Below are 15,764 nucleotides of genomic sequence, written 5' to 3'. Positions count from 1 at the left end.
TTCATTTTGTTTTCTTTCTTGATTGCCCTGGCCAGGACTTACAATACTGTGCTGAATAGGAGTGGTGAGAGACGGCACCCTTGTCTTGTGCTGGTTTTCAAGGGGAATGTTTCCAGCATTTGCCCATTGAGTATGATGTTGGCTATGGGTTTGTCATAGATGTCTCTTACTATTTTGAAGTATGTTTCTTTAATACCTAATTTATTAAGAGTTTTTAATATGAAAGAATATTGAATTTTATCGAAAGCCTTTTGTGCATCCATTGAGATAATAATGTGGCTTTTGTTTTTAGTTTTATGTGATGAATCACATTTATTGATTTGCGTATGTTAAACCAAACTTGCATCCTGGGGTTGAAGCCTACTTGATTGTGGTGGATTCACTTTTTGGTGGGCTGCTGGATTCGGTTTGCACATATTTTGTTGAGGGTTGTTTGCCTCAACGTTCATCAAGGATATTGGCCTAAAGCTTTCTTTTTTTTTGGTTGTGTTTCTGCCAGGTTTTGGTATCTGGATGATGCTGGCCTCATAGAATGAACTAGGGAGGAGTCCCGTCTCCTCAATTTTTTGGAATAGTTTTAGTAGGAATGGTACCAGTTCTTCTTTGCACATCTGGTAGAATTTGGCTGTGAATACATCAGGTCCTGGGCTTTTTTTGTTGTTGTTGTTGGTAGGTTCAACTTCGGAGCTCATGATTGGTCTATTCAGGGAATCAATTTCTTCCTGGTTCACTATTTGGTGTGGGGTGTGTATGTGTCCAGGAATTTATCCATCTCTTCTAGGTTTTCTAGTTTGTGTACACAGAGTTGTTCACGGTAGTCTCTGATGGTTATTTGTATTTCTGTGGGGTCAGTGGTAACATCCCCTTTGTCATTTCTGTTTGTTTTTTTGCGACAGAGTCTCATTCTATCACCCGGGTGGTGCAATCTCCACTCACTGCAACCTCTGCCTCCTTGGTTCAAGTGATTCTTGTGCCCTAGCCTCCTGAGTAGCTGGGACTACAGGTGTGTGCCACCATGCCCAGCTAATTTTTGTATTTTTAGCAGAAATGGGGTTTCATCATGTTTGCTAGGCTGGTCTCAAACTCCTGACCTCAAGCAATCCGCCCACCTCAGCTTCCCAAAGTGCTGGGATTACAAGTGTGAGCCACTGCCCCTAGCCCCCTTTCTCATTTCTAATTGTGTTTATTTTGATCTTCTCCCTTTTCTTCTTTATTAGTCTAGCTAGCAGCCAATCCAACCATTTTCATCCAATTATAGCCTTTACCAAGGTAGAATGTTGTCCTGCCCAGGAGGGCATCCACTTTCAGAAGGCTCCAGAAGCACCTGGTCCTCAGGTCAGTCTACCTGTGAGGATCTGGCGTGTGTGTGGAGGGTCCTTCAGCCCTCCTCCTCCTCTGGACCAAGAAGGAGAATGGAGAAAAGGTGCCTAACAGGTAGATCTTGCAGGGAGTAATCACCCAAATCATCTCACTCAATGCATTGATGAGCCGATGGAAAATAGTTTCTTGCTTGTCTTCACAGTCACTTATATAAGAAGAACCTTGATGTGACCAAGATCCGGAAGGGAAAGCCTCAGCAGCTTCTCAGAGTGGACGAGCACGACTTCAGCATGAGGCCCGCCTTTGGAGGTAGGACTGTTCTTCCTTGATGCCAGGTGGGAGGTTGGCCCCATGGATGTGAGGTGCTGCCCTCTCTGGCTCCCTCTGGCACAGCCCTTCCTCAGATGGTGCAATTTTCCCACTCAGATAAACCCGACTCCACTTCCTGAGTCCCTAATTTTCCCAAGGAGAAAAGAGCAGGAAGTAGTGGAGAGGGCCGTAGACTAAAGAGGGCCCGCCAGTGACTAAGCCATTTACATTCACAAAGGAGACAGGCCCTGCAGCTGCCAACTTTTTTGTCCTACAAAAATAAGAGCAGGCAAGGAGAATCAGGACACAAAATAGCTCCTCTGTCATTTTTATAGAGGAAGAGGCCCATGAAGGCAGAGGTGCCCAGGATCCTCAAAAGTCCTAGCGTGGCCCTGCCTCTGAACTATTTTGGCACATGTGCGTGTGTCTGGGTGTAGGTGGAATTCTGAACAAGGCATTGTAACTTTGTTGCCATGACTAGCTGGGAGTTTGCTGTTTTGATGGAGTCACCTGTTTTCCAATGCAGCAACAACAGCTTAACTCATTACAAAGATTCCTTGAACACCTGCCCCCAAAGGTGCTCTGTTACTCTTGGGGTCAGGGAGGGGAGGCATGGCCAGTGGCTGCCCTTCCCAGGAACTAGAGAAATGCTATGGAGAAGGGGGACAGTGTCTTAGTTCTGGCTTTCACACAAAACACCATAGACTGGGCAGCTTATAGACAATGGAAACGTATTTCTCATGGTTCCAGAGGCCGGTAGTAAGATCAAGGTGCCAACAGGTTCCATGTGTGGTGAGGGCCCACTTTCTGTTCATAGACAGTGCCTTCTCACTGTAACCTCACATAGTGGATGGGGCAAGCAGCTCTCTGGGGCCTCTTTTATAAGAGCACTAATCCCACTGGTGAGGGCTCCACCCTCAGGATCTCATCACCTTCCAAAGGGCCCACTTCCTAGTACCATCCCATTGCGGGTTAGGATTGCAACATATACATTTGGCAGGGACATAAACATTCAGGCCATAGCAGCTAGGAAAGGAGTCAGTCATCTGCTCTGACTACGCAGAGAGTGGGGTAAGAATAGCAGAATGTACGCGATCCCTGGGCCAACTTTCATCTCCTCTTGGGGAAGCTGAGGCCCCAAGAATTTCAGTTGATGAACCTTGGCCAAGACAGACCCAGGCAGGCTGGCTTCCCTTTCTCCTTTTTCTCTGCCCTTGATCCTCTAGTAGGTCCCATCGTTCTGGGGCAGTAAAAAGGAGTAGCTGTGACCTCCAGGCAGGTCACCAATCCTTTGAGCCTCCATTTGTTTGTTTATAAAATGGCAAGAGTAATCCTCACGTATGGGGTTGTTGTCCAGATTAAACAAGATAATGTATGTAAAACCCCTGACAGACATTTGTTCCTGTACCCTCTGAAAAACCCAGCTGTCAGACCTTCCTCTTGTGTGACTGTTAAGGGATTAAGAAATTAATTTATCCCAGAGGCCTATGCATTTTAAAAGGCCTCAAAGCCTCCCACTAAATTCCCTGAGCTCTGACACCTGCTAAGCAGAAGGAGAAAAGCAGGTGGCAGATTACAGGCCTGTGACTCACCTCCCTCCCAACCGCAACCTGATTGACGCCCACGGAAGGTCAAGAAGAGGCCACCATATTTCTGGTAGCTCTTGGGTTTCCTCGGGGATTCGTCATGGGCAAGCCTGCCAAGGAATTTTACGAAAATAAAGTTATACTAATAAGCAGCTTTAAAATAGCTGCATCTGCTCCAGGACGTCTAAGCAAGGCATCCCCAAAAGCAGGAAGCTCCACTTTTCTTGCACAGCAACAGTTAAGAGTACAGAGGGGTACAGTGGCTAGGAATCGCAATAACCAACAATAATATGCATGACAACTACCACTTTTTTTTTTTTTTGAGACGGAGTTTCACTTTGTTGCCTAGGCTGGAGTGCAGTGGCACAATCTCAGCTCACTGCAACCTCTGCCTCTCAGGTTCAAGCGATTCTCCTCCCTCAGCCTCCTGAATAGCTGGGATCGCAGGCATGCACCACCATGCCTGGCCAATTTTTTTGTATTTTTAGTAGATACAGGGGTTCATCATGTTGGCCAGGCTGGTCTTGAACTCCTGATCTCAAGTGATCCACCCGCCTCAGCTTCACCAAGTGCTGGGATTACAGGCATGTGCCACTGTGCCCAGCCACAACTACCACTTTCATAGTGATTTTTTTTTGTGCCAGGCACCATTCTAATCAAGGTACATATATATATAATGTTATTTTAATCATCTCATCAATTCTATGAAGTAGATACCATTATTGTCCCCAGATGAGGAAACTGAGGCACAGAGAGGTGAAGTAAATGTCCCAGGTCAGCTGAGGTTGGACCCCCCTCCTAGCTGGGTCCCTATCTTGTCTCCTTCTTGCATGTCTTGAAGCAGAGTTGACATATCCATTAGGCGGCATAGGCACGCTGCCTGGGGCCCACAACAAAATGTTTTTGCTTTATCTTAAATTAAGAAAAACAAACTTTTAAGCACAAGTTGTTTTGATATATACTATTAATATGTTCATCATTAAACCAACACAGTCATAAAATATGCTTTTTGGTATGTTTTTGTAGAGGAAGAGGCCCATGAAGCAAAAGTGCCCAGGATCCTCAAAAGTCATAATGTGGCCGTGCCTCAGTGTGGTCTTTTGTGGGTGTGCACTGGGTATGGGTGCTATTCCGAACAACGTGTTGTACCTTTTTACCCAAGGCTAGTGATGCTATCAGGAGCCTGGGCCATCACCTGGTCAGTACCTTCAGTATGTAGAAGAAGAGCCTGGGGTCCCAGGAGTTAGGTGATGGCCACTGAACAGCCAGAAGCAGAACTTAGGTTTCTTTTGTGACATCAGCTGCAAAACCGAAAGCCTTATGAAAATGCTCCCACCAGGAGCTAGCTCTGGGAATGGCAGATGAAATCCTGCCATGTTCCCAGAAACCCTGACTCTGAGCAGAATGCTGCAACACGCCACAGTCCCCATCAGGCTGCTCCTTCCTCAAGCCAGTTCCAGGAGCAAAGTGGACTTCTTGTGGTGTGACCACTGCATCTGCTGGGCCCTTCTGCGGGGCCCTCCAGAACATGGAGGGTCAGGACTGCTCACTGCCCCTGCCTGGGTAAGCTTCTGACCCTGAGGAGGGCTCTGAGTTTGGGGAAGCTGCTAAGGAAAGAGGCATCACCTTCCATAGAAGTCAAGATTTCAGCCACCACAGCATAGGTGGGGGCCACTCCTCCTTCCTTCCAGTCTCCTCCCCATGGCAGTTGGTCCTCTGGGCACATGTGATCTCCTGCAGGGCCTTCCTGGATGCCCAGATGTCACTTGGATGAAACGGGGGGAGGAGAGCACATAGTGAGGTACCAGGGCTCCCTGTCTCCATGAGCCCATAAATAAGACACCCAGAGTTCTGGCCAGCCAGGCAAGGTGGGATGATCGCAGGATGAGGATTCCCACTGCTTGTGCTTTCAGTGATCTTTATAACCTGTACCCTATGGGAGCATTTGAAGATGGCTTAGAGCCAAGAAGCCTTCCCTGCAGGTGCTCCTGGGTGTCCCCATTTCACTCAGCGCCTCATGGGCAGGTGTCTGTGAGAAAGGAGGCTGCACAGACAGTACAAAGGTGACTCTGTGCAGGTGATAGAAGGTGTCTCATTCCCTGGAAGCAGCCCCTGACAGGCATCTAGTTAGAAGTAGAGCCTGGGCCCCCAAAGTAACCAAAACAGCATGGTACTGGTACCAAAACAGAGATATAGACCAATGGAACGGAACAGAGCCCACAGAAACAATACCACACATCTACAACCATCTGATCTTTGACAAACCTGACAAAAACAAGAAATGAGGAAAGGATTCCCTACTGGCTAGCCATATGTAGAAAGCTGAAACTGGATCCCTTCCTTACACCTCATACAAAAATTAATTCAAGATGGATTAAAGACTTAAATGTTAGACCTAAAACCATAAAAACCCTAGAAGAAAACCTAGGCAATACATTCAGGACATAGGCATGGGCAAGGACTTCATGTCTAAAACACCAAAAGCAATGGCAACAAAAGCCAAACTTGACAAATGGGATCTAATTAAACTAAAGAGCTTCTGCACAGCAAAAGAAACTACCATCAGAGTGAACAGGCAACCTACAGAATGGAAGAAAAGTTTTGAAATCTGCTCATCTGACAAAGGGCTAATATCCAGAATCTACAATGAACTCAAACAAATTTACAAGAAAAAAACAATCCCATCAAAAAGTGGGCAAAGGATATGAACAGACACTTCTCAAAAGATATTTATGCAGCCAACAGACACATGAAAAAATGCTCATCATCACTGGCCATCAGAGAAATGCAAATCAAAACCACAATGAGATACCATCTCACACCAGTTAGAATGGCAATCATTAAAAAGTCAGGAAAAAACAGGTGCTGGAGAGGATGTGGAGAAATAGGAACACTTTTACTCTGTTGGCGGGACTGTAAACTAGTTCAACCATTGTGGAAGACAGTGTGGTGATTCCTCAAGGATCTAGAACTACAAATACCATTTGACCCAGCCATCCCATTACTGGGTATATACCCAAAGGATTATAAAACATGCTGCTATAAAGACACATGCACACGTATGTTTACTGCAGCACTATTCACAATAGCAAAGACTTGGAACCAACCCAAATGTCCATCAATGATAGACTGGATTAAGAAAATGTGGCACATATACACCATGGAATACTATGCAGCCATAAAAAAGAATGAGTTCATGTCCTTTGTAGGGACATGGATGAAGCTGGAAACCATCATTCTGAGCAAACTATCGCAAGGACAAAAAACCAAACACCGCATGTTCTCACTCATAGGTGGGAATTGAACAATGAGAACACTTGGACACAGGAAGGGGAACATCACACACCAGGGCCTGTCGTGGGTGGGGAGAGGGGGGAGGGATAGCATTAGGAGATATACCTAATGTAAATGACGAGCTAATGGGTGCAGCACACCAACATGGCACATGTATACATATGTAACAAACCTGCAGGTTGTACACATGTACCCTAGAACTTAAAGTATTAAAAAAAAAAAAAAGTAGAGCCTGGGCCCAACCCACCCAAAGTGCAGGCCCAGCCTAACACCCCCTTCCAGTAGCACCCACCACACTAAGCAGGTCATTTGAGCAAAGATGTCCCTCAATATCGTCAATATTGTTGTGGACTATGTCCTCATTCCCATGTTATTTCTCTAAGAGGGACTTCCTTTGGAATGGTGTTTAAAAGTAGTTGATAGAGGCTGGGTGTGGTGACTCATGCCTGTAATCCCAGCTCTTTGGGAGGTCGAGGTGGGTGGATCACTTGAGGCTAGGAGTTTGAGACCAACCTGGTCAACATGGTGAAAACCCATCTCTATTAAACATACAAAAATTTAGCCTGGTGTGGTGACACACGCCTGTAGTCCCAGCTACTTGGGTGGCTGAGGCATGATAATTGCTTGAACTCAGGAGGCAGAGGTTACAGTGAGCCGAGATTGCGCCACTGCACTCCAGCCTGGGCAACGAGTGAGACTCTGGCTCAAAAACAACAGCAAAAAATTATCATGCTCAGACTATACCCCCGACCAATTAAATCAGAATCTCTGGGGGTGGGACCCAAGCACCAAGTTTTTAAACAAAATATTTTTTAAAAATTAAAAGTAGTTGAGAGAGAGGAATCAGCTTAGGACTAGATACCCGTTGGGTGACCTTTTTAGTCTAGAAAGAGAAAAGATTAAAAATCTGTCAGCTTCCTAATAATCCCATGGATCAGTTGAAACAAAAATACCTTGTCTAAGCAACCAGCTGTTTGATTAGGTAGTATGTCCTGGTTAGAACCTCCAGGGGCACAGGGTTTCTCCTCCTTTTGTTGGGAGAAATGCTGCAATGCTGATCTTCTTTTATTTATTTTATTTATTTGAGACATGGTCTCGCTCTGTTGCCTAGTCTGGAATGCAGTGGCAGGATCAGAGCTTACTGCAGCCTCAACTGTCCGGGCTCAGGTGATCCTTCCACTTCAGCCTCCTGAGTAGCTGGGGCTACAGGTGTGCACCAATATGCCTGGCTAATTTCTTATATTTTGTGTAGAGACAGGTTTTCGCCATGTTGCTAGGCTGGTCTCAAATTCCTGGGCTCAAGTGATCTGCCAGCCTTAGCCTCCCAAAGTGCTAGACATGAACATGAACCACTGTGCCCAGCCCTGATTTTCTTTTAAATTTCATTTTAAAAATTGTGGAGAAATATATAATATAAAATTGACCCTTTTGACCATTTTTGAGTGTACTGTTCAGTGGCATTAAGTATATTCACATTGTTACACAACTATCGCCACCATCCATCTCCAGAACTTTTTTCATCTTTCCAAACAGAAACTCTATATTCATTAAATAAGAATTCCCTATTTCTCTCTCACCCCTTCAGCCCCTGGCAAGCACCACTCAACTTTCTGTCTCCATAACTGACTATTCTAACTACTTCATATAGGAATTATACTACTTTTGAGTGGCTTTTATGACTGGCATATTTCATCTAGCATAATGTCTTCAAGGTACATGTTGTAGTATGTGACAGAATTTCCTTTTTTTAAAGGCTGAATATTCCACTGGATATGTATACCACATTTTGTGTATCCATTCATCTGTTGATTGACATTTGTGTTGTTTCTTCTTTTTGGCTATTGTGAATAGTGCTGCTATGAATACGGATGTGCAAATATCTGTTCAAGGCCTTACTTTTGATTCTTTTGGAAATATACCCAGAAGTGGGATTGCTAGATCATATAGCAATAGATGAGCATATATATATATATATATATATAATAGGTATATTATATATAGAGAGATGAACATATATATATATATATAATTTTTTTTTTTGAGAAACCGCCATGCTGTTTTCCACAGCGGCTGCACCATTTTACACTTCCACCAGCACAATGCTGATTTTTAACTCAAACTGCATAGATGGGAGATACTGGAGGGATATAGTATCATCATGGAATCTTTTGAAATATATCCAGGGAGTTTGTCAGAATGGCCGGGAAAAAAATGGAGACAACAAAGTAGGTCAGGTTCTCCAACCAAAATGGTTTTTTCATAAGACACATATGTATTTTTTGAGCTGCTGCTATGTGTTGGGCAGTCCTTGGTCCTAGGGACCCAGTAGGGAGCAAGACAGACATAGTCCTTGGAGTTTATGCTTTAGTTGGAAGGGCAGTTTAATGAAATCCTCATGTGGAGATGTCAAATTGTGAGGGCCACTGGGAAGAAAAGGCTGGGGAGCTGTTGGGGTACACAGCAGGGTCTGATCAGGGGCACAAGGGAAGGGCTGCCCTGGGGAAGAGCCACCCTTGCCTGGGAAGCTCATACTATTGGAACTCTTTTTACATTAAATTACTTTGCATGAAATGAAATATTGTTCTCAAGAAGCTGATGGTCTACTGGTGGAAAACAGATAAATGATTAAGTGTAATCAAGTATGACAGAAGTGATATAGGGTGTCTCTACTGATGGAGCAGGAGAAAGGAGGGAATGGTCAGTTCTGCCCCGAGAGGAGATTGCAGAAGCCTGCATCCAGGCGGTGGCACTTGCAGTGAATCTGGAAGGATACCCAGTGCATGAGCACCAGCGGTGAGGAAAAAGCAGGAAGAAGGATATACCCCGGAGCAGGAAGCAGTGAAGTGTCAGGGAGCAGGAGCAGGTCCACGTGACTGGATTGTATCTAGTGTGTGCGTGTGTAGACAGGAGGGAGTGCAGGGCTGGGGCATACCAAGAGAAGGCTGGAGCAATGGGCAGCGCTGCTCTTGGAGGGCTTTGCTGAGTTCAGACTCTCGGCAGCACAGCCTAAGCTAAGGAGCAACAGGATGCGTCTTGGGCTTTAGGAAGCTCACTGTAGGCCTGCATGGAAGAGGCTAGAGGGGCTGAGATTGTATGCAGGGCACGGGCTGGACCCTTCAGGGATGCTCCAGGCCACAGCTGATGAGGGGCTGAAGACCACAGAAAGAAGTGGGGGGACCTGAGAGATGCTACAGAGGGAAGAGAGCCAGGTCTTGGTATCCCACAGAATCAGAGGAACCTGGAGCACCTCCTGAGTGTGTGACTTGGGTGAGGCCATTCACTGAGATAGAGCACTGAGGAAAAGCAATGAGGAAAGGATATAGTAACAGGAAGCAGCTGGCACGCTCCAAGGGGTCATTGAAGAGAGCCTAGTGAAGGTGCGTTTACAGAAGCATGGGCAGGGTCAAAGGAAACTAGCAGTTCTGGCAAAGCCCCAGAGGCTGCAAAGAATGTGGAGCCATTGCCAGTCCGGGCCTGAATGTGAGAGGAGGAAGCAGTTACTTGAGCCTGGAAAAGAGCTGTAGCTTTTGGAAAAAGCTGCCCGATGGGAGCTGTGGCCTTCAAAAGAAGGATGCAGCCCGTAGCTGGGCCAAGAGTGATGCAGGAGAAGCCATTCCCTTCATCCTCCTCCTCTCTTCTGATACCTCCTGCCTTCTGATACCGACTGGCGCCTTCATTGACAGAACCAAGCAGGAGGTGGAGGGCAAGGACCTGTTGTCAGTGGCAGCCTCAGACCCAGGCAAGAGGGGCCCTGGTCAGGCCACACACCTGGCTCAGAGTGTCGAGTCTGTGAGGCCCAGGGGAGATTGCCCTCCTGCTGCTCCTGCCCTTCCCGGCCAACTTGGGCACTGGGCCCCAGAATCACTGTCTACACAGCCCTGAGCCTGCCTCCAGGGCCTGTGCATGCCTCTTTTCCAGGCGAGCCCCCGAGGGCACTGCTGCATTGCCTGTGCCAGCCCCTGGTCCTGAGAAGTGGCTGGGGGTGGCTGTTTCAAGGGGAGTGAATGGCTTAAATATGTGGGCAGGGTGACCACATGCGTGCATAGAGGCTCTTCCCTGTGCAGGGACCTGCTGTGGCAGGAAAAGAAGAAAGGCAGCTCATGTGCTGGGCCCAGTCTGCCTGTGCTGGCACACATCAGCCTGGAACTCCGTGGAGTCTGCAAGTTCTGAAGCTGGACTGAGCCATTCTGGGCTGATAGGAAGGTGTATTCGTCAAAACAGCAGGATAGGGATATATAGCATTTTACAGTTTGTTTTTAGAGACAGGGTCTCTAAAATGCTGATGGGCCTAATGGGAAGTGTTTGGGTCATGGAGCTCCACTTGGCACTGTTTGTTCTCTTGATAGTGAGTGAGTTCTCACTCTCAAGAGACTGGATCAGTTCTCTCAGGAATCAAAGAGTTCCCATAAGAGTAGGTTGTTATAAAGCAAGGTTGTGCCTTGGTCCCTGCACACACCCACTTCTCCTTCTGCTTCTCTGCTATGTTGTGACGTGGCACAAGGCCCTCACCAGAAGCCAAACAGATGTGGGCGCCATGCTCTTGGACTTTCTGGCCACCAGAATCATGAGCTAAATGTACTTCTTTTCTTTATAAATTACTCAGCCTCAGGTATTCTGTTACAGCAACACAAAATGAACTAAGACAAAGCCCTTGTTGATTTTGCCCTCCTCCTCACCCTTCCCCTTCCAGATCAATCAAGTTATATCAATCCATCCATCAGACTGTAATTCAGATCTGTCCCTTATTCCCCTGCTCTGCTGTGCCCCCCCATCCCTTACACCCATGTTCTCCACATGATCTTGGACGGTGAAGGAATCCTAGCTGCACCCTCTCTGACAAAATCTTATCCTTAGTATTTAATTTAAATCAGAATTAATTCAAATTCAAGTTAAATTCTCTCTTTAGGGAGTGATATTGATAAAGTTGAAAATACTGCCATCCCCCAACACCATGGCCTTAATCTTCCAGCATCACCTCTGGCTCTCCCATATCTCTTAGGCAGGCTCACTTTCCAAACACCCCTTCCTCAGCACTGCTCCCTCTGAAGCTTCAAGGCTTCCCCTGTTCTACAGGATGCAATGCAGCTGGATCTCAATACCTCTCCGCAGCCTGGCCCACTGCCTCCTCTGCTCACTTCCTCTCCTCCCAGGAAAGGCCTCTTCTCTCCTAGGATGCCCTCTGGCCCTGCACATCTGTGCTTCTTTCTGCCTGTGAGCATTTGTTCACAGCACCCCACTGCATGATCTTGCTCCTTCTGACGGACTCACCATGCCTAGAGCCCAGCTTAATCTCTTTCCTCTTACATGAAGCATCTCTCGGCTGTTTTGAACTCAGTATATGACCTTTTTTTTCCTTTGACATCATTGATTCATTCTTTCATTCACTTATTGATTAGTTTGTTCACAGTGTAGTGATTAAAAACATTAGCTGGGCACGGTGTCTTATGCCTGTAATCCCAACACTTTGGGAGACTGAGGCGGGAGGATCTCTTGAAGCTGGAATTTGAAACCAGCCTGGGCAACACAGTGAGACCTGGTCTTTATTAAAAAATAATTTTTTAAAATTAGCTGAGCTTGGTGGTGCACACCTGTAGTCCTAGCTACTTGGGAGGTTGAGGTGGGAGGATCACTTGAGCCCAGGAGTTCAAGACTTGCAGTGAGCTATCTGTACTCCAGCCTGGGCAACAGAGTAAGATGCTGTCTCTAAAAATCAAAATCAAAATAAAACATGGACACTGGGTTTCTGGTTATCTACTCCTGCATAATAAGCCACCCTAAGACAGTGACTTAAAATAACAGGCATTTATTTATTTGCTCACAAATTGGATTGACTGGGCTCAGCTGTGCAGTTCTAATGGGGCTCTCATGCAGTTGTAGTCAGATGGTGGCAGCTGATGGGGTCCTCTCGAAGGTGTTTTCATGCTTGAATCTGGTGCCTGGGCTGAAGACCTCAAAGCTGGGGCTCCTCAGGCATCCTGGCATCATCCCCCCTGCTCTCTCTCACTGGTTTCCTCCTTTCCCTCTTTTTGGTTCCCCTCTAGCCCTCCTTTTTTTGTCTCTGAATCCCCCCAACCCCGCCAAGTGCTTTTCCCCATTGGTCCTCCCCTCTCTGGTTTCTCTGGGATCTCCATGGCAACTGAAGAGAAACCAGCAGATGGAAGTTTGCAGCCATCATCATTCCTGTTGAATTCTGTTCATTGAATTGATTACCAATTTCCACCTAGGTTCAAGGGGAGGGGAACTAAACCTCATCTCTTGCTAGGAGGAGTGTTAAAAAATTTGCAGAGATGTTTGAAAACCACCAGTCTGAGGCAATACTACCTTGAGAAGTCCAAACCTCAGCTCTGTCTCTCACTGTGTGGCCTCAGGCATGTTCTTGAGCCTCTCTGTTCCTTAATTGCCTCATACAGTGGGGATAATAATAGCACCTGTTCAGAGGGGAGTTCCAAGAATTAAGTGAGTAATGTGTGTGATGTCTCTAGTACAGTACATGGCATATAGGAAGTGCTCAGTAAACAATATTTTTATTTATTAAGAATGTTCTCCATAACACAGGGCAGTGATTAAGCACAGGGCTTTGGAGGTAGACCACTGGGGATCAGCTCATGGCTGTGCCTCCCTCTAGTTGGTGACTCAGTCACCTTCTAATCCTCATGTCCTCACCTGTGGAATGGGGGTGATATCAGCACCCACCTTAGCCAGCCGTTGTGAGGATGGACTCAGATGTCCCGCTGGAAGCACTTAGCGCAGCCTGGCCAGCGCAGCCAATGTGTGCGAGGCGGCGATGGGGGTGGGGGTGCACGCAGCACTGCGAAGGCTCCAGACACAGACATGACAAAGACACGGGCCCTGTTCCTGAGGAGCCGGTGGGCCTGTGCCTTCTCCACACAGCTCCTGGCTCTGAGGGTCTCTCTCAGGGCAAAGACTTGTACTGCTTCTTAGGTTTCTGCCTAGTTGCTTCCCCAGCTGGACTGTCTCCAATGTGATGCCTTCCGAAGAACTTTCTAGGGTCATTCTGTCACACAACTTTCACCTTGCTGGCTACTTTAGCACCCAAGTGTGCTGCATTTGGGGTGCCCAGATTGTGAGCGGAGACCCTCGTGCCCCCTTGGCTCTCCTGGTGCTTTATTCAGTGGCCTCTTCCCTAAAGGAGGTTTGACCCCTGGACTTCCAAGTCACAGGAGCTTGGTCAGCAGGGTCCCGACTGCCGCTCCTCTGGCCCCACCAAGGCTCACGGAGTCAACTCAGAGCAAGGGCACTGGCTCACTTTGGGGCAGCCGCCTCCTTTTTGAGCTGCTTCTTGAACTCCCTGGCTCTGCCTCTCGTCTTCCCCACACTGGGTGAGGTTAGTGCTTCACTGCTACATTTTAGGAGAAATGGGATGGGGTACAGGAGCTGGAGAGAAGCTGGTCTTCTGGGGCTCCCTTGGGCTTCTTCCCAGGGCCTTCTACCCTTGAAGGAGGGGACGCCTCTGACCCTTCCCCGGCTTCCCTCTGGAACACAAGCCCTAACCTGACACCATGACACGCTCCTACTTGCTCCTTCCATTAAAATTAAACTTCCCTCCCTGCCCTGTGTCCCACACAGCCCCTCCTCTGCAGCCACCCACCCTCGTGGCAGTCTCCTTCCTTTGCCTGGTACTTAATGACCCCATCCGAGTGGAGGTGACCATTGAGGTCACCATGCTCCTGAAGGACTGGGCTGCTGGGCAGTGGGGCAGGGCTGGGTCCCATTAGACAGGTCTGTCATAGTTTTTTTTTTTTTCATTTTGTTTTCTGCTTTGAGGTATAATTAACAAGTAAAAATTGTATATATTTAAGGTATACAACTTGATGCCTTGATATGCATATATATTATAAAATCACCACAAACAAGCTAATAAATGTATCACCTCACATAGTTACCATTTTCTTTTGTGATGAGAATGCTTAAGGTCTACCCTCTTAGCAAATCCCATCTACTCATTACAGTGTTGTTAATTATAGTCACATTGCTGTACATTCGATCACCAGAACTTACTCACCTTGCATAACTGAAACTTGTACACTTTAATTAATATCTCATTTTCTTCATCCTCCAGTCCCTAGCAACCACTGTTCTACTCTCTGCTTCTGTGAATTTGACTATTTTAGATTTCACGTCTAAGTGTGATCATGCAATATTTAGATAGGTCAAATTTAAGAAATTGGCCAGATATTCCCTGAAGATCTCTTGTAGGCATTGAAAAACATTTAGGCAGTAGGAGTTGGATCAGAGATAGGCCCAGGAGGAAGACTGTCATTGGCTTTAGGGTGAGAGTTGGTTGTTGGGGGTGCGGGCGGAGAGCTGAGTATCTGCAGAGAAGAGAAAGGGCCCAAGGCCCTCAGGAGGGAGAGGAGGAGTCGGGCGAGAGCTGTGTCACAGAGACCCCAGAGGGAGGGAGCTTCAAGCAGGGCACCCCACGGACAGAGGCCGACGCCTAGGAAAAGTCTTGCCACTCAGCAAGGGCAGTGGGGAAGGAGGGGGCGCGCCAGTGGGAGATACCCGTAGCTGGTCCAGATGGGATGGTGGAAGTCTGACAGCAAAAGGGAAGCAGCCACCAGGACATGGCAAGTTGTAGTCTCACTCCTGAATGTCTCCTTCCAGGTCAGTAATCCAGGGGTTTTCAACTTGAGTGTGGATCAGCATCACCCACCAGGCTACCTTAAACCCAGACCCCTGAACACATCTCTACAGTGTCTGATTCATCAGGCCTGGGGGCGGCCGAAGAATTTGCATCTCTAAGTGCCCAGGTGATGGTGGTGCTGCTCTGGAGGGAGGAGCCACAGATCGAGTGCCGCCTCACCCACCCCCCACCCACAATCGCATGCTCACACATGGTGCTCATCACCTGTTTAGGAGCCAGCCCTCACCATGAGAAAAGTCAGGTCTATTTTTAAACTGAAACGTTCGATTACCCCCACCGAGGGAAAAAGTCATTGCCAACATTTCAAATTAACTCAAACTTTGCAAGAAGCCCTTGAGGAAAGGAACGTGCAGCAAATGCAAAGTCAAGCCATATAACCCCCAGTAACAACATTTCCCCTGCGCCAGCAATGCCAGGGCAGCTGGGCCCAGTCTGGCCACTCCTGGGCTATTCCATGGGGAGAAGCCCAGGTGCTGCTGGGGACTGGATGTTTTCCAACATCACAGAGGCAGGGCAGAAGGCACCTCCTTCCTCAAGGATGAAGAATGTCTGAAATGTTTCCCCACACAATTAAGCTTAGAGTCAGTGGA

General features: G+C 47.3%; 1 protein-coding gene across 1 annotated transcript in view; it reads left to right on the top strand.

Moving 5' to 3' along the window:
• Window positions 1-15,764, top strand: part of GABRR2 (gamma-aminobutyric acid type A receptor subunit rho2) — a 58,113-nt gene that overhangs the window by 14,131 nt on the left and 28,218 nt on the right. The window contains exon 2 of the mRNA XM_054491115.2: window positions 1,523-1,629. Coding sequence (XP_054347090.2) covers window positions 1,523-1,629 — 107 coding nt within the window. The remainder of the gene's footprint in view (window positions 1-1,522; window positions 1,630-15,764) is intronic.

This window comes from Pongo pygmaeus, chromosome 5 (genome assembly GCF_028885625.2).
Source record: "Pongo pygmaeus isolate AG05252 chromosome 5, NHGRI_mPonPyg2-v2.0_pri, whole genome shotgun sequence".
NCBI lineage: Eukaryota > Metazoa > Chordata > Mammalia > Primates > Hominidae > Pongo > Pongo pygmaeus.
Note: the sequence above shows the minus strand (reverse complement) of the source record. Positions and strands in the feature narration are given on the sequence as shown.